The sequence below is a fragment of the Esox lucius genome, chromosome 3 (assembly GCF_011004845.1).
Source record: "Esox lucius isolate fEsoLuc1 chromosome 3, fEsoLuc1.pri, whole genome shotgun sequence".
NCBI lineage: Eukaryota > Metazoa > Chordata > Actinopteri > Esociformes > Esocidae > Esox > Esox lucius.
In genome coordinates this window covers 17,407,374-17,433,096 of record NC_047571.1, presented here as the reverse complement: position 1 = coordinate 17,433,096, position 25,723 = coordinate 17,407,374, and the positions used below count along the sequence as shown (strand labels likewise).

General features: G+C 40.1%; 1 protein-coding gene across 2 annotated transcripts in view; it reads right to left on the bottom strand.

The window, feature by feature from the left end:
• The window catches only part of wnt9a (wingless-type MMTV integration site family, member 9A), a 34,727-nt gene extending 11,088 nt beyond the window's left edge, over nt 1-23,639 (bottom strand). The window contains exons 1-3 of one of the 2 annotated variants that reach the window (XM_020041348.2): nt 23,614-23,639; nt 23,041-23,178; nt 22-281 (exon numbers count right to left, since the gene is read on the bottom strand). In XM_020041348.2, coding sequence (XP_019896907.2) covers nt 22-281; nt 23,041-23,178; nt 23,614-23,633 — 418 coding nt within the window. In that variant the 5' untranslated portion in view covers nt 23,634-23,639. Of the gene's footprint in view, nt 1-21; nt 282-23,040; nt 23,273-23,613 lie in introns of those variants that run through there. The other variant, XM_010886123.3, reaches the window with a different exon arrangement.
• Between the last annotated feature and the right edge of the window lie 2,084 nt (nt 23,640-25,723).

Here is a 25,723-nt window from a genome sequence, read left to right as displayed (position 1 = left end):
GAGGCTTTCTCCCCCCCCCACCTCTCTTTAAAATGTTGGCTCTGTAGCGTCCCTCTAGGGTGCAGTTCCACCTCTCAAAACGGAACTGGTATTGGCACTCCTGTGTACTCATGCTTATGGCCTCCATAAGGGTCTCGGCAACACCCGGGTCTCGTCTGCACATCCGCCGCTGCTTTTTCTCCAATTTGAGACGGTCACACAGCTTATAATGGGCCCTGCCCACACTCTCCTCAGGCTGGGAGCTCAGCGGTAGGATGGACAGGGGTTCATTACCTGTCAATCTGGGGAGAGATAAACAGACACCCATTAGATAGTCAAATGCTACCTACAACATTGACAAAAATGCCTTCCTCAAGTTTGTTACCAGCATCAACTGTCAATATCGGAGGACAGAAGATGGTAGTCCCTAATCAGCATTCTTCCACATCCTCTCCTCCAGTTTCAATGGCTTTTGAAGCTAGCTACATCTTAATTCTCACCCCCTGGGATGCCAAATGCTAAAACTGTACGGCTGTATGTAACTAGAGTCAGGGGGGAGAAGTTCTTGACCTCAAACCTTCTATCAGTAATAAAGCTTGATTCATTGCCCTCAGTAATAGTATAGCAATCCTTGATTTGTTATGATTGGGATGGAAACAGCTGGTTGTGGGCAAGATTTCAAAATAGGTGTGTACTTGCCACACCAAGAGACACACAGATTTAACCACACATCTAAGACAAATCTCATTCGGCCTCATGTTATGGCCACTGTATTGGTTAATGAGCAGGCTCATAGTTACACAGCCAAATCAGGTTGGTGCAGTTGTTACTTAAACGTCAGACAGTATTCAGATAATACTGCATTTAAAACGATCCCACACAGTGAATTTCACAGTCATGCCACATGCATGGTAAACAGCAGCCAACCAATAGATACCTAACTTAATTTCAGTGACTACTGACTGTCACCCACAGTGAACAGTTTCTGTATAAATTTTAAAATGATCATACAACAGGTTTTACCCTCACATTATATAGAATCCCCATACAAATGTCCAGTATTTAGTACCCTAAAGCTGCAAATCATTAAAGTATAATTACTCTAACTTTAGTTTCCAAACATGGTAAAGAAGAACATGTGGTCAAGTTGAAACTCTTTTTGTCAGTTTATTTAAAGGAAGCTTATAAAACACACAAGCTAGCTCGGGTCTGCCACATAGCTGGCAAAACCCTCCCTGACCAACCAGCCTTCTGAGGTAGCAATGGAGAAAGCAGGCCATTATTTTCACAAACACACGCAGGGACATGACTGTCGGCCTGCGACAATTTTGGTCACACCATCGGACAGGATTGGCATGGTAGTTGTTCATTATGTGCAATTTCAGGACCTCTTTTGCACTGTTAAAGCACAAGAGAAGAATAAATGGATTTACAGAAGAACTCACAAACAGACTTCTGCAAATGGCCCAGGCTCATAATATGCAATTACCAAAAGAGTTGTATGCCTTTTTATGTTTCCCTGTTAATATTGACACCTACCATAATTGACAGCATCCTGGTGTTGCCCTGACAACAGCTTTCAACAAGGCATAAACATTTCAGATTGCTATGAAGGTGACAAGTATTTTGTTTTTCACTGCTTCACTGCTCTGCTCAGTGCCATACAGTGACCTGTCCCTGGCCTCTGACATGCAAATGTTAACATTTAGGTTGTTGGGCCATCAGTTAACTTTTGTGCCATAAATCTTAATTAACAAAAAGTATATTTTATGTAATGGCTTCAACATATCAGCAGACAAGGGATCCCTATTTTCGTTACTTCTCATGGTCATTCTGGTGTCATTCATAGACCAATGCACTGATTATACTGTGTATAACAGGCAGCCAATGCAAACCTCACTAGAACAGGAAGTGATAGCTAGTCTAATGAGTAACTATGACTACTCAACCATACACTAACTACTCCGGGAGGAAGGATTCCTGGTTTGTAAGAGTGGGCCATAAGCTAATAAGAGAGTGCGAGAAAAACAGCCCTTGAGTCAGCCACTATTAGAATGTTGCTAGTGTGTTACCACTGCCAACGAACCAGAAACCTATTTAATTCAATTTCAGCTCACAAGTAATTTGGGAAAAACTATTAACCCGAATCACAGCAGTGGAGCGTCCTACATGATTCTCTAAGTATTCACAATGTTCCAGTGAATGTGAATGCTGATAGATTTACTTCTTTCATCTCTAGAGAGCTATTGTCTACTTATCCTGTCCATATACTTCTGCCTACAATATGTACTTCTCAATGTGTTGCAAACATATTCTGTATACGCCTTAATCCTAACTGATATGTATCGAAGTATAGTTAAGTGTCAAGATTTTAAGAAAACACAGAGCAGGATATAAAGTGTAGGACCTGGCATCCACGAAAGTTGTGATCATGGTCCAACATCAAGTTCTATAAAAGATACTGAGACACTGGCTAGAGCGAGGAGACATTCTTTAAACGAGGCAATTGTCCAGTGAGTCGTCATGGTTTCTAACTCTTCCACTTGAGCACCAATGGATCTTTAGCAATACACAACACAAAGATGGCAGGAATGGATGCAATTGCATACTAGTGGAGAAAAGGCCATACAGCTACATTTATACACTTATACCATTACATATACCCTGAGCATTATTGTATGGATATGTATTTATTGAAAAGTATAAGATGGTATTTATTGAACATTATAACATTATATTTGGTTCTCTTTGCAAAAAAAAAAATGTTTTGGATTCAGAAAGTGTTTGTTGGAATGCTGGTGATCATTATAATAAGGCCGTGGCAGAAGCTACACGCATTTTTCTGGTTGACTGTATGTTGTTTTAAGCATAATGCAGTTCATTAGAAAGGATGACACAAAATTCATGTTTTTGCAATCAATCCAGAAGATAAGTTTGAGTGGGTAAAGCATTGTTTTGACAATACAATATCCAATTCTGTATATTGGATATAAAAAATAACAAAATCTATAAAAAAAATTATAACTTTGTGAACGCAGGTCGAAGACATTTTAAATAAAAATCTGACATTTCTGACTGAATCTCAATAAATGTATATGATATATTTAGTGATTGTATGTTTTGTGGCAACCATAACATATCCGATCTGAAGGACAACCCCCTTAGGGCAATGTTCCATTCATCATCCTAGCACATTGGGTTTAGTTATTTAGAAGACTGCCCCCTATTGGCCCTCTAACACCACTTCCAGAGGCAACTGGTCTCCCATCCAGGATCAAACATGCTTAGCTTCAGATGCAAGCCATCAGTGGGATGCAGAGTGTTTTTCTACTTTTTCAGGAGCCACGGCGTGTGTTGGCCTGACCATGAAAGAGAAATGAACACCAATATACCATATATACGAGAGTGGGCTCCATAGACCAGCATGGCAACATCAAACATGGATTGTCAAGACCATGTCCCTGTTTGGAGAAAACAAAGGAACTAGCTCATAGATATTCATCACAACTTTGTGAACGCAGGTGTTGCTTTAAGGTTAGATGCTTGCAAGATATCACCAAGTAGTAGATTGCACCAATAATAAGCAACAAAAAAACAAATGTGATTTGTGTTCCATGGCAATAAATAAGCTGAATTCAGAGAGGAAATTATAAAGAAAACTGTGGAACACAGCATCTCCAGACAAATACATCCATGGAAGATACTGCTTAACTGGTATGTTAACCAGTCATTAGATTCAAAGCATAGCTACAATTGCAAACTTGGATTAGCTAATTGTCTATATGCCATGTTTTAACTGACTTGTATGGTAATGCCTGGTAAAGTAGTAAGTTAGATAAGGTTACTAACGGCCTGTAGCGATCTAGTTCCTGTGACATAACTAACAATCAAGCTAGCTAATTATACTTTAAGTAGGGCCTAGCTGTAAAATACTTTGTTTAAACGAAAATAGATTTTTATGTGGCATCCAAATTCTAAACTATTCATATCCAATTTCAAGTATTAAAATGTACTACAAATTAATATTTTATTGCTTGTAGTCCAACTGGAAGTATCATAGATCTGACTGATGTTTCTGGTGGAAGAGCATCTGATGTAAGGATTGTCAGGTATTGAGGTTCCATATCACCATTGCCCCAACATCAAAGTACAGTGGGGAGAACAAGTAATTGATAACCTGCCGATTTTGCAGATTTTCCCACTTACAAAGCATGTAAAAGTCTGTCATTTTAATCATAGGTACTCTTCAACTGTGAGTGACGGAATCTAAAACAAAAATCCAGAAGATCACATTGTATGATTTTTAAGTAATTAATTTGCATTGTATTGACATAAGTATTTGAGTATTTGATACATCAGAAAAGCGGAACTTAATATTTGGTACAGAAACCTTTGTTTGCAATTACAGAGATCATACGTTTCCTGTAGTTCTTGACCAGGTTTGTACACACTGCAGCAGGGATTTTGGCCCACTCCTCCCTACAGACCTTCTCCAGATCCCTCAGGTTTGGGGCTGTCGCTGGGCAATACGGACTTTCAGCTCCCTCCAAAGATGTTCTATTGGCTACAGGTCTGGAGACTGGCTAGGCCACTCCAGGACCTTGAGATGCTTCTTACGGAGCCACTCCTTAGTTGCCCTGGCTGTGTGTTTCGGGTCGTTGTCATGCTGGAAGACCCAGCCACGACCCATCTTCAATGCTCTTACTGAGGGAAGGAGGTTGTTGGCCAAGATTTCGCGATACACGGCCCCATCTATCCTCCCCTCAAATTTTAAGATTCATATTAATAAATTAATTTCTTACATATTAAAGTATTGATGAATACAAATGGTTTACCCAATAAATGTCTAGGAGCTAAACATTTATACCCTACTTTCTTCAATACGAAGACTCTTTCTCCAAAACTCCTAGACAGAGTATTAAGATTCAATAACTTTTTTCACATCCTGAGAGCTGTAAAGCCTTATCACTTCAGGGTCACAAGACATGTTTCAATACCCCCTAAAATATAAATTTTGTTATAAAGCAGTTGATAGGTGTCTTGAAAAGGATACTTTATGTGCCATAACCTCTTCAGCTTGTGAATTCGCTAAGGGATGAAATTGAAAACAGTGAAGGGGCAAAAAGGTGCATAATATTATGTGTGTGTTAGAAAGTCTGGTGTTCAACAAGAACATGTTAGGGGATGAATAGTGTCCAGCCTCTCAATAACAGAACTCAACTGAAGTAAAACCTGATCTGACTTCTTTGAACACAATCAAAGGACTAAACAGACTTGTTGTCAATTAAGTTACATTATTTGCTATTGTTAGCTCATTTGGAAGATTAATTTGTTTCGCTAGCATTGACCATCTTCTTCCTCATCTACAAGCATATAACTTATACTATATTGTCCTCAAGTCTGAACTGTCTGTAGCATCAGCGTCTATCTCCTGAGATTGCAATATATGATTTGTGACATATGTAGATGTTTTCTCCAAATTAACATGCATGATGTTGTTATTTGATTTTATCTATTGGTAGAATTTTTACTCCCATGGATTTACAAACATACAATGTGTTGTAATTACGTACTTTACGAATAGGCTTAATAATGAATATTATTAGCACTGCAAAAAGTGCTCTATAAATTCAAAACATTATTGATAATCACCCATATGTACACTCACCTAAAGGATTATTAGGAACACCATACTAATACTGTGTTTGACCCCCTTTCGCCTTCAGAACTGCCTCAGTTCTACGTGGCATTGATTCAACAAGGTGCTGAAAGCATTCTTTAGAAATGTTGGCCCATATTGATAGGATAGCATCTTGCAGTTGATGGAGATTTGTGCGATGCATATCCAAGGCACGAAGCTCCCGTTCCACCACATCACCAAAGATCCTCTATTGGGTTGAGATCTGGTGACTGTGGGAGCCATTTCAGTACAGCGCCAAATTCTGACTCTACCATCTGAATGTCTCAACAGAAATCGAGACTCATCAGACCAGGGACCAGTCTTCCAGTCTTCAACTGTCCAATTTTGGTGAGCTTGTGCAAACTGTAGCCTCTTTTTCCTATTTGTAGTGGAGATGAGTGGTACCCGGTGGGGTCTTCTGCTGTTGTAGCCCATCCACCTCAAGGTTGTGCGTGTTGTGGCTTCACAAATGCTTTGCTGCATACCTCGGTTGTAACAAGTGGTTATTTCAGTCAAAGTTGCTCTTCTATCAGCTTGAATCAATCGGCCCATTCTCTTCTGACCTCTAGCATCAACAAGGCATTTTCGCCCACAGGACTGCCGCATACTGGATGTTTTTCCCTTTTCACACCATTCTTTGTAAACCCTAGAAATGGTTGCGCATGAAAATCCCAGTAACTGAGCAGGTTGTGAAATACTCAGACCGGCCCGTCTGTCACCAATAACCATGCCACGCTCAAAATTGCTTAAATCACCTTTCTTTCCCATTCTGACATTCAGTTTGGAGTTCAGGAGATTGTCTTGACCAGGACCACACCCCTAAATGCATTGAAGCAACTGGCATGTGATTGGTTGATTAGATAATTGCATTATTGAGAAATTGAACAGGTGTTCCTAATAATCCTTTAGGTGAGTGTATATAGGCCACTTTACCTAGAAGGTAGCAGTTTACTGTCACGTACGGGCACGGCAAGCCTGTCACGTACTCGCCCTCTCTCCCTCACTTCGTCACGGACACCTGGTTTTGTTGATTATTGCCCACACCTGTTTCCCTGATAACAGACCCTATTTTACTTCCTGCTGCCCCGTTGTGTTGTCGTCTGTCTTTTTTGTGGTTTCCACCATATGTAACTTTGTTTCTTTGGTTCCTGTTCCGTTTCTTAGTTGTTTTAGTTTCTTTATTAAATGTCCTCCGTTCTCCCTGCGCTTGTGTCCTGCCTACATCTTGCATCGTTACAGTTACTGGAATCATTTGCATCACTGGAATACCCCTCTGTTTGAGTGTGTACATTTCATGTGAATTTGCGGAACTAGTGGCTGTAACCAGCTGAGTATTTTGAGCCTCATCTGAGCATAGTAAGAGTGACTTGTTTTCGAGGAAATTGCGTCCTGTTGTGTCCAATGGTCAACTGAGTGGTCATTGTAATACTGTATGTAGATACTATCGTCAGAGAACTACTCAGAACTATTGTAAAGTTAGAATTGATATAAGATTAAACTATGAGACTAAAGCAAATTTTTTCGTTCCAGGTAGCAGGAGGAAACTGAAGTAGAATCAGTCTTAATTCACATAAATAAAGTTTGAAGGCGAGAAACGTCGTAAAATACTCAACTAATATCTCCTTTAAACTGATGCACCAAAAAAAGATACAGGTATAACGAAGAGAGACACAGGGAACAGATGCTATACAACTGTGGGCGTATTATTAACAGAAAACATAGTGAGAGGGTTGGAGGTAAGGGAGTGTGCAGGGGCAGAGCTGGCCATTGTGGATGGTCCTGGAACATTCTGGAAGCTGCCAGCCTTCTAACTTGTTGGCACTGGTGCAATTCTAATGTAGCAGGCGGGGGAGAGTTCACGCTGAACAATGAAAAGGCTGGGTCTAATACCATGTGAAAAAGGGTAATATACAATTGAAGAAACGCGTTCAAAGTAAATCTCACAGTTTCAATGTCACAGTTTCTCAGAGAATGCTTCTCACAGGGGAATCCTCCAGTCAATGGTACTGCTACGCGTTCACTTATGTCACGTCTTCAGTCACTATCCAGCCCAAAAATACCTCAAGGAAGAGGTCATATAAGCCATATGACAGAGAGAACTGATAACTGATTGTGAAATGTTTCCCCTGGAGTCTTAAGACCATGAAAAAAACTAAAACTGCCTCTCAAATTGCCACATTCCTAATGCTTACCAATATCCTATTATTACGTTAAGTAAATGTTAGCTTAAAATGGCATGATAAAATGGTATCATATAGCTTGGCATGCCAAATATGAAGCATACTTACCATCTTAACAGTCTATTGGAGTGTAGGGCATATATAAGAATTTGTATATTCACACCAACTTAAATAGTTTCTCTCTTTTCTTCAAGACATGTTTGACTTTGCTAACTTGTCTGACAGCTGGGGATTTTTCTAATGGAACCTAGCAAGCTGTGTCTTGACAGAATTGGTTTTCCTTGCTAGCTTTAGGGAGTAAAAGAGCTTAAGTACATAGACTGTGCCACATTCTCTACTGTATGTATACAGCTCCGGAAAAAATTAAGAGACCACTGCACCTTTTTCTTTCCTTTCCAAAAAAGTTCAAAAGGAAAGTTTTGAGTGAGGAACACAAGCGTTCAATTTGCAGTGGTCTCTTAATTTTAACCCTTCTGTTCCTCACACAAAACCTTCCTTTTGGACTTTTTTGGAAAGGAAAGAAAAAGGTGTGGTGGTCCATATTTTTTCCGGAGCTGTAGACTCACAAACATCAGCTTTATTTGCTATCACTTTTGTGATAAACCTAATGTGCATCAAAGTTAAAACAAATGTTGTAACACCAAAACTAGTGGGAACTGATCTGCTACAGATGCAAAGGAGACAAAACCTTAACTTTGCTGGAGTATTGAATCATGTTTTGAAACACTTCATGGTGCAGTGAAACAGCACTCAAGTGTTGAACAATATCTTGCCAGGGACTGCCAGCACTATTTTGGTGTTTCAAACTGTTTACTGCAGAGCTTATCTCCTCTTTTTGTGTTGGTTTAGAAGCCTATTACAGTGTTTCAAATACTGTGTTGTGAAGAATAAGATCACTTCTTTGGAGAATTAAGATATTTACAGTTTAACTTTTCTGATCATTTGCAAGTTTGCCGTTTTGGCAGGCATTGCTGGGCACATTGCTCAATCCACTAGCATTAACCAGGCTTTACAGCAAACATGGCAGGACTCTTGACCATTAACAGTTGGCAATGTTGATGTAAGCGGTCTCATTATTGTCTCATTATCAATGATCGTCGTTTTCATATTCATCAAGACCCATTAAGACACTTGGCAGCTTAAAGTAAATACAAGAATACTTTTCTGTTTTAAAACATGCAGCACAAAATGGCATAAAAATGTCAGAAAATGTAAAATGATAACAACAAATCACTTTTTTTTACTGCATAACGTATATGTTTTAAAATGTCTATTAAAGAATTGTACCATCTTATTGCCCATAGGTTAGGGGTTCGTTTCCAGCTACTACTTGTTCCACTGGAAATCCTCTGTCTCTGCCTGTTTCTAATCTGTCATTAAAAAATGAAGGAGGAATTCCACAACAATACTCTCACTAAGTCCATAACATCACTAATATTTAAGCTATTTACCATTTGCATTTCTTAACCATTTCATTGGGAGACACAGGGGATCACTACCTGCACACAATGTCATTATTATGGATAGTCAGATTAATGTAACCTTTACATGCTGTACAAGAATGACCATTTCTCAGATAATCCTGTTTACATGGACATCATAAATCAACAAATGAGACTTTGATAAATACAGAAAATCTCTAAATCAAAATAAACCTTCTACCACTGTTAACATTTTTGGAATAGAGTTCAGACATATATCACTTGTATTTGGAAGCTACTGCTGAGACATTATTTTCAGTTGTTTATAAACTCTTTTAAGTAATATATAAGTGGGAGGCAATTTTTACTGCTTTTAAAATTGCAACACCCTGTAGAGTATATGCCTAATACATCTGGAAAGCCAAGAGAATGTAAACTCCAGTCATCCCTCATCAAGTCTAATGATATGTCTGAAATATAATAATATACAGTCTTTAATGAATTTACATTCTCACTGTAGAAATTAATTCATGTTACCCAGCCAATGGAAAGTAGAGGCTTGACAGCCTCAATTAATTAAACACCAATTTTTCTTTTTTTAAAGAAGACATTAGAGAGTAATCATGCTCCTTAAGTCTATTAGAGTAAAATAAACTGCAGCCAGGGGCTAAAACATATAGGGGTTAGGGATATATGTAATGCAGAGTACACAGCAATGAAATCACATGCTAAATCTAGAGTGTACAATGGTAGCTAAAGGAATAACTCTAGAACATACATTGGTAACAAGGAATAACTCTAGACCATACAATGGTAGCTAAAGGAATAACTCTAGACCATACATTGGTAACAAGGAATAACTCTAGACCATACAATGGTAGCTAAAGGAATAACTCTAGACCATACATTGGTAACAAGGAATAACTCTAGACCATACAATGGTAGCTAAAGGAATAACTCTAGACCATACATTGGTAACAAGGAATAACTCTAGACCATACAATGGTAGCTAAAGGAATAACTCTAGACCATACATTGGTAACAAGGAATAACTCTAGACCATACATTGGTAACAAGGAATAACTCTAGACCATACAATGGTAGCTAAAGGAATAACTCTAGACCATACATTGGTAACAAGGAATAACTCTAGACCATACAATGGTAGCTAAAGGAATAACTCTAGACCATACATTGGTAACAAGGAATAACTCTAGACCATACAATGGTAGCTAAAGGAATAACTCTAGACCATACATTGGTAACAAGGAATAACTCTAGACCATACAATGGTAGCTAATCGAATAACTCTAGACCGTACAATGGTAGCAAATGGAATAATTATTCACTGGTTGTTGCCAGTTGAGCCAAACTACATGGATGTGACGTTACCTTTAAGGTAGTCCTCATTTTAAGAATTCGATCATCATGACATGTTACATTCCTCAACCAGAACTGTCACAGTCTCCTCAGTGTGAACTCTCCATAGACCATAGATGCCTGCCTGCCTGCCTGCTTGGCCCTGCGGCGATCCAAAACAAGAGTCAAATAAAATGCCATTCCTCAAAAGCTTCTGTGTGCTGTGACGTCTGTCTGTCTGTCTGAGACACAAAGACACTCTGGAGCTGGAGGAAGGCCAGAGACAACACTAATCCCTTGGACTACTGCTCTGCCTGCCTTGCTTTGACTGACTTCCACACAAAGGCATATTTTTAGCCAATTACCATGAAGGCTGGGGGGCAGAGTGTGGATATGAGGAGTGATTTGACTTCTTCAAGTATTGTGAGAAGCTACAACGGCTGTAGTTCCAGTCTTGTACACGTATCCTCTCTGTTGTGTTTAGTTAAATGGAATCAAAGATGTGCTTTTATGTCAAGTTCTTTTAAAGGATTTATAATCTATCTGAAAATCTTTTAAAGAGATAATTGTATATTTTGTAACTTTTCATTTTCAGCAGGTGCCCCAGCATATTTTCTAATAAGCAAATTTGAAGAGGTGTCCGAATAAGTAGAACCCAAAAACATAAATAAGCTGTCTGGTACTGGGTTCATAAAGATCAGTTTACTTCCATAATGTCACCCAGAAAGAACTCCGGGTCACACACTCACTCAGACAGTGCTGAGTTTGGCAGAACCCAGTGTCACTCACTGAGAAGGAGCACTGTGGGTTTCTGCAGAATGAACTCATTCAACTCACTTAGAGCAGAGAATGGAATCAAAAGAAGAGTATGGCTCACATAGAGTTAGCATTCCATTAGGTGATCTTACAAGACGTTCCAAATGTCATTATTCAGATTTGAGCCTTGACGTTTGCCGTAGCTTAGTGTCTGGGAAGCCCCATTGGTGATAAAAACTATTCAGTATTTCCCCCAGGAGGGGGACGCATTGTCAGCAATGACTTACTGGTTGCATTGAGCTCTAGTGACTCCCACAGACAGTTCAGGCATCTGCAAAATCTAACTAAGGTCATCAGGTGAGCAAGCATGCCTTCATACATGCTGACATGTACCTTTCTGATTGGAAGAGCAGTGAGAAAGAATGACCATGAGTCATAGAAAGAAGGCTTAACATAATTTTCAAGTTGCTTTGATGAGACAGGTTTTTAGCTCTAACTGAATTAGACTAAATTGGGGGAAGAGAAAAAGGGGTAAAAAGAAGTATGAAAATGTAGAACAATAATTAATAATGCAAAAGTTTCCGTTTTAGTGAAATGACCTCGGCTTCTGATGAAAGCCTAACCATAGTGTGTCAATCGCTATATACCTGAAATATGCCCAAACAGCTATGTGTACTGCGTATATGTTTACAGAGTTATGCAAGAACTCGATCACCCAGAATGCCTGTGCAACGTTGCTAGAATACTGCTAAATAAATGCACACATGTTTTTCAAGTATTATGAATAAAATCCTTGTGCACATCAAAGGGTGCTACTTTGCAAGGCTCAACCCCACCTCTTTCCTCTACACAACGGTTTACTTAGGCATTTTAACCCACAAGAGTTAGTGAAAGACGAATGACAGGGGAATATTCAAAGATGTTTGCTTTAAACAATATTGGTTTGCTCTTTTATCTGTTGATTAATCATTGGAATAGAGGCAAAAACATGATTTCAGTCAACACTAGAAAGATATAGTACCAAAAAAAAAAACTGACAATACGCATTTCAGATAAAATATTACAATCTATGGTTTATCCCCTTATAGATCTAGGTCTTATACATTCAAATGTTAGAGCATGTAGACCTGTGTTTGTTTAAGATGAACTGCTTTATTGCATGGCTGTTATGGTTTGAGGTGTTGGCACAGCAATACACATGGAACATTACACCAACAGAGACATAATGAAGTGCACTATTATCCTACGTGAGGTGGGATTCTTAGTGTTGTTTGCTCAGCTTTGCTTTTTCCACACACTCGGTCGTATACTCCACACACACACACACACACACACACACACACACACACACACACACACACACAGACTCTGTCGACTGAGGCTTCAAACAAGGCTAATCTCACTCGTTGCCTTGCCTTTTCCTTGCCTGCCTGCACCTTTCACTGGGTAGACGAACGATGCAGTTGGTTTAGGCCTTTCTCTCCCCCTGTCAACACTTCCCATTGCCTGTGACATTTACTTTATATACATTTTCCAATGCATAGGATGGCTGAGTGTGTGTTTATTTGTGTGTGTGCGTGCCTAGCTATACAGCCTTGGATCCCGGGAGGAAATAATGAATTCTGACTTTGCCATCACCATCTGGCTCGTAGGACACAGGCACTGGTATAAATTAGAGCTGTTTATGAATGGTTATGAATGTGAATGGTCACACTATTAAGGGGCAGTACAAAAAAATAATATATATACTATAATAACAAAATAATATGCTATAAGCAAAAAGACACAAGGGAGTGTAGTGTAGTATAGTGTATTATATGCCCAAAATACCAAAGCTAGGGACGTGATGTACATTTACTGCGCATTGATTAAAAGATTATCCTCTAAAACATAGCCAGCCAGTAATGAACGAGAGGTGTATTTTCAGGTGGGTGTGCACCTCGCTATTTCAACACTCCACAGATGAGGCGCTGAATATCAAATAGAGGCTAATATTACTTAAGCTTTAACAAATGTGCAGCTAGTGTGTACCCTTTCACCATCTCCACCCCACTTGACCAACAAGTGCTGTGTGTGTGTGTGTGTGTGTGTGTGTGTGTGTGTGTGTGTGTGTGTGTGTGCGTAGGTGGTGCATGTATGGTTACCTACAGTCAACACCTATAAGAGACCAGATGTAACCCTGGCTGAACAAGCCCAGAAAGTTAAAGCAAGAAACTACAGTTTCTCAATCAGTCTCGACTTGCTGGTTGTGTGGTCTGGTAAACTCCCTCCCCCTTTTTCCTTCTCCTTCCCAACCCCCCTTTCCCTCTGCCTCCCTATCTGCTCTCCCATCTCCTTCCCTCGGCTATCCTTCCCCCCTCTCCCTCTCACATGGCTGCCCCACCTAGTCCTTTCCCTCTCCACCCCCTATAGGCTGATGTACTCAGTAGGGATGTCAATCACTCTCTACAGCTGTTGACTCAAAACAATGTCTGTTCCCAGACAAAATGAACCACCCAGCTGTCTTATTAAAGGTGAGCCAAAACAAAGTTTTCCAGACAGACAGAGGGTGTAAAAAGTGTGCAAGGCAGGCAGACATAACAAGGACCCATATTTAGAAATAATTCCCCTCTCAATAATCATATTCAATTTGATCAAAAATGCTGAACTGATCCAGCCCTCCTCTAAGACCCTCTCTAACCATGAGCCCTGGGGTAGATGACCTTCGCCCACGTCTGGTATGGACAAACCACCATCATCACTTCAGAAACATTTAAACGTGATGAAACCCTGTAGTAGTAGCTAGGTTATTGGAAAGATAACAGAGGGAGTTTGAATAGAAACTCTGGGTTGGGTGTGACCTTGCCCTGTTCCATGTGTGTGCCTGTTTTTTCCATCCGAGCTTCCCTTCCTCCCTCCTACCATTCTCCTGCTTGGTTTTCCCCTCCCCTCTTTTAGCTAGAGCATTGGTATGCTCTAGCTAAAATCTCAGTGCAGTGTCCTCCTCTCCTCAGAAAGAAGGGTTTGGACGAACTTCAGACCACCCTGCCCAAACCCTCGTCCCATCTGGTGTATCATGAGCCCAGCCCTGCCAAAGGTGGTAGGAATGTCAGTGTGGTATTCTCCACCTGGCCTGGCTTGAAAACCAGGGGTGCTACCTAGGCCACGTCTTACAACTGAATGAACTAAAGTGATGAGAAAAATGTTTTGATGGTGTCCATTGATGCCATTAAAAGTGTTTAGGTACACATCTGTACTGATGAAGATTATCTATCCAGGGTTAATTTCAATGTCGATGTGCAGGAATGAACACTTTTTGTTTGTGTATAAACTCAAAGGAAGGGGGGCTGAATCATTGTGTATAAAAGGACAAGCAAAAGCAGGAGAGCACTCCAGTAGACTACTTGATAATGGTGTTTTATTGTTCCAAAGACATTTGGGGTACAAGCCCTTCATCAGCGTGCATATAAGATGATATTTGGAGTTTCAGGTTATTCTACCTCAAACTCTCACCTGAATATGGATAGATCACTTCAATGTTATGGAACATTGAAGTGGAACCTGCTGATAATTGCTTTATTATGATTATTAGTTTCAAGCTCAACAGTAAGTGTCCAAACCAACTTCATGTGGAATATTGTATAAAGGCTAGAGACATCAATAGCGTGTACAGGTCTACGATTTCTTGAAAACATCTGTTGTGTCCTTAAAATAAGAGGGTAACAAATGTGGTAGTCCACATCCTGGGATAGCTGCTCAGTTAGTGATTGATTACCAGAGACGATAGGTTGAGCTGGCTTGTACAGTAGATCATTAGGAATAGTTTATGTATATGTTACAGGACAAACAGGACATTCTTGAACCATGGATTTATATTCTTCCCTGGAAATACATTCCTCACTTGACTGTTTCAAAACACTACATTTCACCCCAAAACCTCACTATTTCACCCCCAAACCTCACGATGGGATCCAATTGTGAAGGACTATAAATGTAAGAGTCTTTCAATTGTCATTTAATTTCTTTAACAGAAAATGTCCTGTCCTTTAAGTACTGCTTTTATCAGGGGATTTTATGAATATTTCATCATCACTCATATGGTTTCTCTTTTGCCTTTCATTCAGACTCCAATAGATTGGAGTGTATTGGTGTCCCTAACTGTACACAATTACAAAACATCCTGTTCAACCAGCCAAACTAATTTGACTGACAATTTGCTTAGAAGTTTAATGAAAGTGCTTCTTGTTTTGAATGTCTTTGTAATTGTGGGAGATGGTTCTGGTTGACTCATTTGTTGAGTGAAATAGAGTTCCTCACCACATCCTTCACATAAAATCCTTTTAACGTAATGACAGTTTGAACTTAGTGTTGGTCACGTTATTGGAAACTCTAATGTTCTGGTTTGGTTTTCTTCTGGCCTTTCCTCATCTTGTGCCCCCTTCTTCTCTTTGGTGTCTGGTATACCTTAAGCTTTCTGGGGTTTAAACAATGCAAATTGAGGTGTCTACATTCGTGTTCTGATCTGTTTAGAATACACTGATGTAGGCGCTCCTAGAGCACGCATTGAGTCTCCCAGAGGCCCTGCTTGACGGTATGTCCATCCTGCGTCTCTCAAGATCCTGCATATTGGATCCCCACACTTTTCTAAAACGCATTTAAACTGTTCCTCAAAGAACTTTCCTTCCATCTACTGTTAGAAACCGGAAATCTCTTCTCGAGTCAAAACAAGCTTATAGTTAAAATGCATCAGATCTAAAGAGCAATTATTTTGTATTTCACACCATTTTAACATCTCCAACTACACTAACGAACATTACATTGTAATTGTTGTCATTGCGTGACTTTGCGTCATTATGTCCAAGTTGAGTCACATTCTGAGAAGTCCAATTTAGAAAAGTGACCAGAGGAACAGAAATGACATCATGCTTGGTCACATCCTGTGTGGGTCAGCTGTTGAAGATAGGGACTTCTCCCCAATTCCTCCATCGCCCCCTCTACAGCTTAATGAACAGGACTTTGTCATGTTAATAGACTATGCATCATACCTTCCTCAAGTTCATTTTTCAAATGACAATGACTTATTGTTCATTTCTCAAATGATAGGGACTTACTGAAATGTGATGTCATAGAGAGAATATGCCATGTGACCTGTAACTGAGCAGTAGAAGCTAAAGCCATATCACAAAAACACCCAAATAATTGCTAATCATAGCTTTACCTCGTCAATAATCTTTTACTCTTTCTCCCATATCTGGCTTAAATTTCATGAGAAATGAAAACAGAGGACATATACGTCAACATGGTGCAGCACTGCACTAAACAGGCCTTCCAGTCTCCCCATAGGAAATTCCCCACAACAGTCTGAACACTCTCCCTACCAGGTTGTCATTAAGAACATACAGCTTTTACTCCAGCCCACCCAATACATACACATTTCTCAGCAGGGTATTCAGTAGTGTATGAAATATAGGGTTGGTTGGGGTGAAGGAAAATGGAGCTGGGTAAGAGGTTTAACTACAATGGGTCAGCAGCTCAGTTGTAGTCACTGTGTGACTGGCACAGATTGGGCGCCCAGCAGCAGTGTCCGCATGACTCCCCTGTTCTAGCCTACACCATGGCACAGAGCAGCCCCGTACCAGCACACTGACTGACCAACGCACCAAACATCTTCAGCCACGGCACACATTCTCACACACACACACACACACACACCAGAATCAGTGTAACACAAGGGAATCAGTGTATTTAAAAACTGAGTCATTTGTTATGCAGATTGGAGATTAATAACACAGTATTTTACTTTTACTGTTCAGTGAGCACACGCAATTCACTTTCCAGTAGCTATTTAATCATGAATCAGCCACGGCCAGTGGCTATGTTTAGTCATATTATTGACAGTTAAATACAGTTGCTCTTGGGAGATCACATGATGTCATTTTTTTCTAGCAATGAACTCAAACATATTGACTGAAAAGCCAGCAGAAAGGAAATGCAAAACTTATGCTCTAAAGCCAACAACAGTGGCATTGGTACAGGGTATTGCTGGCACTACAATCTTAAGTAGAAACTTGAATGAATAAGTGTGACAAACTATGGCCCTGTAGCTATACGCTTTGTACAACATCAAGGAACTAACTTTTGGTTAAAGATTCAAAGAACATATCTCTAGATCATAAATGTAGATTATTTTTCAAGGACTTGCATATGAATTCCAACTATTGAACATAATGTTCTGGATCATAGATAATATGTAACACAGGTAACCTGTGGCAACCCTGCATGTGCTCTGTGCTTCCTGCCTGCATAGCAAGCCTGGATGTAACATAGACATTTTCCCACAGACTAGGGTAAAAGAGAAAAATTGGCCTGTGGTTAAGGACGGAAAACATATGACATGGTGATGGCAATCCCGCTAATTAACGTCAAATCATCAATCCCAGACCACTAAAAGTAGCATGATTCTATATTGGCTTTCCTGTTTTGCAAATTACCCTTGTCGAGGCTATGTCCTGAGTCCCATCTGTAAAGAACATCATGTGTCTAACTTCTCTTAGCTTCTCATATACCTTCTCTTAGTCTTACCAATGAGAATGTGTTTCCATTCCATATCTGCGGACTACCCAGCCATGAAGTACACAGCGGACTGTTAAGGCTGGATAAGACTAGGAGCTGCTCCCTCTGTTTAAAAGCTAATATTTCTTAACTGTGATCACGGACATGCCCAGAATCCAAAGCCCTTTGGATATGAGTGGGCCAACACATTTGAAATACCTTCCCAAATGCAATAACAATGACATCTAAAATGTACTTCATAGTGGGTGTCCAGATTACTCACAACAAAGTGGACTGGACAGTCATACAAAAACATATACAAAGGTGGATATAAACCTCAAAATGATTCATCTTTAAACAATAACCTATGGGAACATAAATGTTATTGGTAGAGTTCCATGATAAACTGCTATTCAAGGAGCAATCGTGGAGTGAAATATTTTCTTTTCACAGCACAATACAGATTAGTGAGTGGAAAGACATCAGAAATTCAAGTCAATCAAAGTTGGAATTTTGTACCTATAAAGCATTTTGACCACCACTAAGCATACATGAAGCATTTTTTTTTTCCAGAATTTGTATTTACACAGTGACCAGTGCTTTTAGGTTTTGATGTTTTCACATCTCATTTCCCACTCTCCTAATGTTACTCAAAGGGGTTAGAAAGTGCTGATGGAGACCCATCCTGGGCTCCAGAAAGAGGCTGCTCACCCAAGTGGCTGCTATGGGCATAGCATGCCTTTCGCCCCATGAGGCCTGGGAGGACACAAACCTAAAACTACATTACACAGGGCCAAATCTAACTCCTAATACAAGCTTAAGACAATTCCGTACCAAATATATCAGGACAAAAGATAACCAATCTCACCCCTTCTCTTTTTCTCTCTCAAGCATATGGGGGTTTTATCATAGGCTTGTAGTTTTTACATGGCGTCATCTCACCACCAGCCAGACCTCCATTTGATCACAGCTCACACTAAGCAGCCAGTGCTGGGAGAGAATCCTATCTTATTGGCTCATAGTAAAGTGATACCCTTTGAGGTGTGGCTGTAGCCACAGGATATCCTCTGAAGTAGGGAAATCCCTCTATCCCAGGCAGGGAGCCGCTTCCCGCCCTGCCTGTGCCCTGCCTATGAGCTAGCATAGCGTCAGGCCTAATCAGTGCTTAAGGCTCCTGTAATGAGAAGCCTGCCACCACTGTCTGCCAGCTTAGCCCATTGCAAATGCCAGTCTTGAGCCCACACTCACACTTAATGAGTGGTAATCACCCAGCATCTCTCCACAAACCACTGGGAGACCAGCTGCAGCTCACATATTACCAGCAGCACAGGGTGGGGAGGGGAGCAGGCGGGAAATGTTTATGGAGACTGACTGTTGAGTAGACAATTATTCTCTTGTTTCATCTCCATACAACACTGGAAACAGACCAACTAGGATTAAGACTCAGGTCTTCCACAAACCACAAATGTGTAAGCCTGCTGAACTAATGTCTAGAGATTTACACTGGAGACAGGGGAGAAGCAGCACAGTGAATATTTTGAAGGCAATACATAGATTTACGTTGTTTTAGGCATTGTGCCACTTTGTCTTAAAGATGGACTTAAAACAATAAGTGGACATGACCTTTGGTAGCATGGCCTGTGGCAGGGCACATACAGCTGTCCTAACAATAAACAACACTATTAACACCCATGTTGATCCCATTGTGATTGTTAATTCACCATATTTAGCATAGCTGTGTGTAGTATTCCTGTATGCCAAAGAACTTGAACTAAATAAAAACAAACGTCTGCCTGAAATCAGTTTACAGCTTGCATTGAATGCAGTTAACAAGACCACAAACTGCCAGTCTATGGGCCAAAAGTAGCATTTAAATGAATGGCGTTAGCTTGTTAAAAAGCATCCTGTTGAAACTCCTGAAGGTGAGCCCTTCTGCTGGGCTCCACTAAATGAACCATCACACTCCCTACCCATCCTTTTAGAAAATAACCCACAACAGAGAATAAACATAATGATACTGAGAAGTGAGTGAGAAGCAGCACCTGCCACAACAGGCTGAATAGGGGAAAGTAAATGAATGCTCACATTCTTGTGGCAGAGGATGCCAATTTGAGCGGGTGCTTGACTACGCTAGGAATCCCACCCCGCCTCAGCCGCTGCAGACTATGGGCAACAGAGACAGTGTTTATGTTACACTTATGCTCCACCGCACTCTGGAAATTGGGTATGCAACATGGACCATCTATTTTGAGTAAATCAGTACCCAGGAGGAGGGCCGGAGGATTCTGTCCTCGTGCTCATGTCAGATATTTATTTGAACAAGAGTGTGTTAGTATGTATGTATACTTCATTCAATGTCAGCCAGCTCAGGGCTGTGTGTGCGCGTGTGCGTCTGCGTGTGTGTGTGAGAGAGAGTGTCGTTTGGTGTCAGTGGTGCCCGGTTTCTGGCTTGGCTTTAGGGATGTAGCAGCAACATTCTGCATGTATCTATATCACCTGGGCCGGGTCTCTATGTCTAATGTTCTCTGGCTTAAAGTGCCAAATCCTTCACTGACATCCATTTAATTTATATTCTACCTATGACCTCAGGACATAACTCTGGACTGCTTTCATCATACCAAACGTCCCTTTAGACTTCAAAGACTACAGATACAGATCAGATTGATTATAAAAAATGTGGAACGTTCTAACAGTTTGAGTTGATATGCGATAGCATTAGAGTCCCAGTGAGTGCATAGCTTAATACAGGCAACTGGTTGGTTATTGAGGGCACATGGCAATGTTTACGGATGGCTATGATTGACCACTATCATTATGGATTCATTTCTAAAGGTATGAGAGTAAAAGAGAAAGAGGGGAGAGACAGACAGAGAAGAAAGAGGGAGAGAAAAAGAGAGCTCACTTGATACACGTGTGACTTTTAGAGATGTGGTTTCGTTGGCACTGGGCTGCTGAACCACTCTCACATCATTTTCACACATTAAGACATCATGACTAGCATAGGACTGAACACAACAGTTCAGTAAGAACACAAGGTAATGAAAGTCACTGTAACCTTAAGAAGCGACTTATATTTATCATCTGTAATAACCTCTGATTTATGGTGACAATAACTTTCTAGAACAACATACTGTACCGGTCAGGAGACATAACCTTTTGAGTGGTGACACATTAGGCCTAAACGGACACTCCTATCATATCGCATAACTTTTGGCAATGCAAACCAAGATCGTTTTCCAAAAAGTAATTATTTCCAAACAGCGCTATTCCTTCCTTCCACCCTAGTCTGCATTGTCTGGGCCTTCCTAATTTATTGGTTTCCTTATATGAGATCAGAGAGATGGCTAGCCCCAATTCAGCAGCCCCAGAGGCCTAACAAACAAGTTTACAGCCTTATAATGTCCAACAGGTCCTGGGGGGGCCCTCCCGTCCATGTGTTCCCCCACTGGTTCACAGCTAAACAATGCCCTTATCACCTAACCCCAGGAACTACTGCTGTTGTCATCACTCACTCTCATCGCTCTACAATTACAGCAACCACACTATTTCAGCGCTGCCTACAGTCCAAATGTGATCGTGTGCATTACTCACCTTTCATAACAAGGATTGTTTTCAACAAAAAGAGGGTATCAATTACTTCCGTCATCAACAACGTATTGTCTGTACACTGTAGACAGAATGTATCAATAATATTTGTTTTCTTGGTGGAATATAGGATCCCTAACAGAAATCTACATTCTGACAATATTTTATAATTAATAGTTGCTGTGAGATTGCAGGTGCCACTGAAAATAGATTAGTGATACATCAACAACAAACTGGGAAGGACTTCTGTTATAACATATCCAAGTTATAACACGTCTGCAGTAGGCTAATTGTATCCTCCACACAAGAGCTTTGAAGGTCCTGTTGATATTGCATTCATGTTGCTATCTTTAGTGTGCCTTGACTGGTTAATGGTCCTCCAGAAATCTGAATCATAGTTCGTCCTAAAAGACAACGGCTGCCAGTAGCCTCGACACAGTAAATTGCAGTGGAGGTCATAGCAGGCTACACCTTAAAAACCAAGGCGTTCCTTGATAATAACATTTTAACTGCTCATATAATTAAACAAAAAAGACTGTAATTGATATTATATTATCACATAACATTTGGAAAGTTCAATTCTGGACAAATTATTTCACGTGTTTGAACCGTTTTTCAATTTAGTGGGAGCGCTAACCCCTAAGTCTACGCCAAAATTCTCTCTATCCCGTTGTTTATGCTGGATAGGGAATTTTTTAAGCGAGCTGAACAGACGTTTCGGCCACCGGTTAAGCTGCATTGCTTTATTGTTACCAGCTGTTGCGAATCAGGCCGATACTCACCTTTTAGCACTCTGTCTGTTTTCAAAGCTGACTTTGCATGTAGTTGAATATTAGGCCTACGAGTCTTTCAACAAAACTAATAACTTAGACGTCTGAGCGTACCCGTCACAAACTGCTTTCGAGATCACTTTTTATTGACCTACACTAGAGTCTAGACAAATTCGTTTTGTTAACTATCCCTAATAGACCTTGTGAATGTATCTAGTCTAGACCTTGCTCACAGACAGCTGACATCCAGGTTGTTGTACGGAGACCCCTCCCCTTAAAACAGGCTAGAAACCAAAGACAAAAGGGGGAAAAACGTTCGGTAGGTTGAGCTAGTATTACATTGGTGAGTCAAATCAACCACTTCAATGCGACGGAATCATCTCACATCAACCTGCTCTCGCCACCCGTTGTGACAGCCTACAGCTCTAGACAAGTGCGGCTAAACTGACAGTTATCTGCAAAAATGTTGCAAGTACTTGGAAAAATACACAATATAGCTGGCTGCAATTACATAAGTAACTGATTTATTTGCAACGTGTTTCATATAGATATACTAAAGGAAACATCAGCTGTAATTAATGTAAGTGCCATAGCCTAACCAGGCTATTAATTCAGGCCATATCTAGGCGTTTTAGGCAATACGAAAGTTCAAACAATTGAATGAACCGTAGGCTAATATGACTACAGTAATTTATCCGCTCTATCAAAGTTGCTCTAAGAGCACGTGATACCTCGTAATAAACTCAAATCAATGACATGTGGATGGATCCGGTGCCTACCCGAAATACGCTGTGGTCGGTCCGGGCAAGTTGAAAAGGTACACTATAACTGTGAACGATAACCATCCCAGGAGTAGGTGTCCATCCAGCATTTTGCTGCGGCTCCAGGGCAGATCATTTCGTTTCTCCTGAGTAGCTCTGTAAAATCCCTTATTGTAAGTTCGGCACTTCTTATAAAGAGAGGAATTTTGCGCTCCTCCCATTAGCGAAGAGCAAGTCTGAGTGAGGGAGAGAGGGTGGGTAAAAGAGAGACCGCGCTTGCGTTGTGAAACTGATTGTTACAGATAGTAAAATATACATTATTTCCAATATTAGAAATCTGAAATATGTACTGATCACTTGTTTTGTCATGTTGAAGAATGCACACAAACGCTCGCACGCATGCACATACAAACACGCGCACGCACCCACAGTCTTAGTGATAGTAAAAGGTAATTCATGAAAGATATGTGTTAGAAACCTGGACCCATTTATTTCCAGACATGCAGTAAGTAATAGCCTACTATAAAACTAAATGAACCTTTCAAGAGCATGTTTTGGACACTTGAAGTAGGCTAGTGAAGTCAACATCACCTGATTGACATTGATGACATTCCTCTCTGAGTTGGTACTGTAGGTATCCAGCAGTATTTCTTGAGCAGAATACTTCCTGACAGCTGAGCATATGTGTTAGCCTGCTATCCCATGTGCTTAGTGACTACATTGGCACTATGCTCATCCAAATTATGCTCTGCTGCTGGGGAAATCTGTCAACAACAAAAAATCTCCCAAATGGCTCTGCCTCCAAAAGTGAATTTATTGTCTACACAAAGACAAAACCTGTTTTAATCACCTGCAGAACCAGCTGACCTGATTATGGACAGAAGGAAACCTGCATAAATCACAGTGTAGCCATTATTCCTTTTTATTTTCAGTTAGAGATTCTTTGTCTTAGGCAAATAACAGTGTACCGTGTACACCTATAACATTTTTAATACACTTTTGGTTTTCTGAAAAGAACAATATGGAAGAATGATCTCAACTAAGAGCAGATAATAGTTCAACACTGCATGTGCAAAATATATTTATTTCTGAAAATTATCTTAAGAGCATAAGATGAACCTTTTATTAGTAAGCATAAATTCATACCTACAGCAATAAATCAATGGGATTTTGGCAAGGGTGCTTAAGGTTGTCCATGCCTTTTTTAATTAAACTATTTTAATCTATATTTTGATGCATAATAGAAACTTTGATGACAATCATTTGAACACAAATTCTTTCTTTTTCAAGATTTGCAGACACATACATTTTAGAGTTGCCAACTACCTGACAACTTGTGTATGCACACCTCAATTTATGGAGCAAGGATTTAAAGATAGATATGGAATTGGGAAAACTCATGCCAGTACCAGAGATGAAGTAATTCTGAAAATTAAACAATATATCTATCAAAAGATCACAGCAACATCAACACATTAGAAACAGACAAGCTTCAGCCAAGTTTTAAGTTCACTGAACGGTAAGTTCTGCTATATAGAAATCAAAAATAGGGAATGAGTGTAAATGACTAAAGGAAATACCAAAGATCAGAATTATAATAAAGACATAATAAAGAGTTCCACCATACCCATGTGGTATAGTGCTGTATATATTTTACTATTCTTCATAAATAATTATTTAGTAAGGTATTGTTTTTATTTTTTTACAAAGCATCACATTGGTATTACAGAATTTAGAAACCCACTTCAGAGGAATTCCTTTTACACACTTGTTAGTCAGTTTGAATATAGCCTAGTGTAAGAGAAAGATCTCAGGAGTGCTTAATAACACCTGGTTTAAAGGAGATCAGCTGGTGGGTTTGTCAGTTACATGACAAGACTGAACATTAATCCTGGCAGGCAATACCCACCAATCCTGCATGTCTGGTGAGTGGGTTAATTGATTCCCACACCTTAGGTTTAATAATCGCCTTCAATTCTCACTTCATTGGGTTGAGAAAACGCCCCTCACTGGTGGGTGTGTGTGTTTTATGAAAAGGACACTAGGACTGGGCTAGAAGCCAAGTTACATGTTGGTGATATTGTTTCCTGATCCTTAAGCTATCTACTCTGAATGAATACAAAGTGACTAAAACATCAAACCATTTGGTAATTCAGATGCGGTGATGGGTGGCAGTTTATATGGAGATTGTCTTGATAGATATTTTGCCATGCTAACTACCCTTCCGTATTATTTTCTGCTCCTTTATTCTCTGTCTCAGGCACACACAAACACACATTCCCACCAAGACCAACACACACACACATCTCTGATATGTCAGAAAAGATGCCAATATTTTCATAAATTTGCCATTACCTTTCCAATGAGGAACGTGAATAATATAAATAATGTTTATGTCAAAATATCAAACATGACATAAAAGGTATCCATAACTAAATGTGGGTGTAGCCTTGGTATTTTCTTGTGTTAAATCCAACCTGGTCTAAACTCCTAGTGTGACTAGAATACTCAGACAGGATTAGGAGTTAGCCTGCAGTGTTACATTTCTTAGCAATTACACTGAGTTTCCTCTGGGCATTGAGGTTAGGAGCACTTCTGAACACAGACTATTCAAATGAGCTGGAATGTGCTGTAGAACGTTGATGGAGTTCCAGGTATTTCCTTCTCCATAGGCTAAACCCAATTCCCAATGTATGCATGG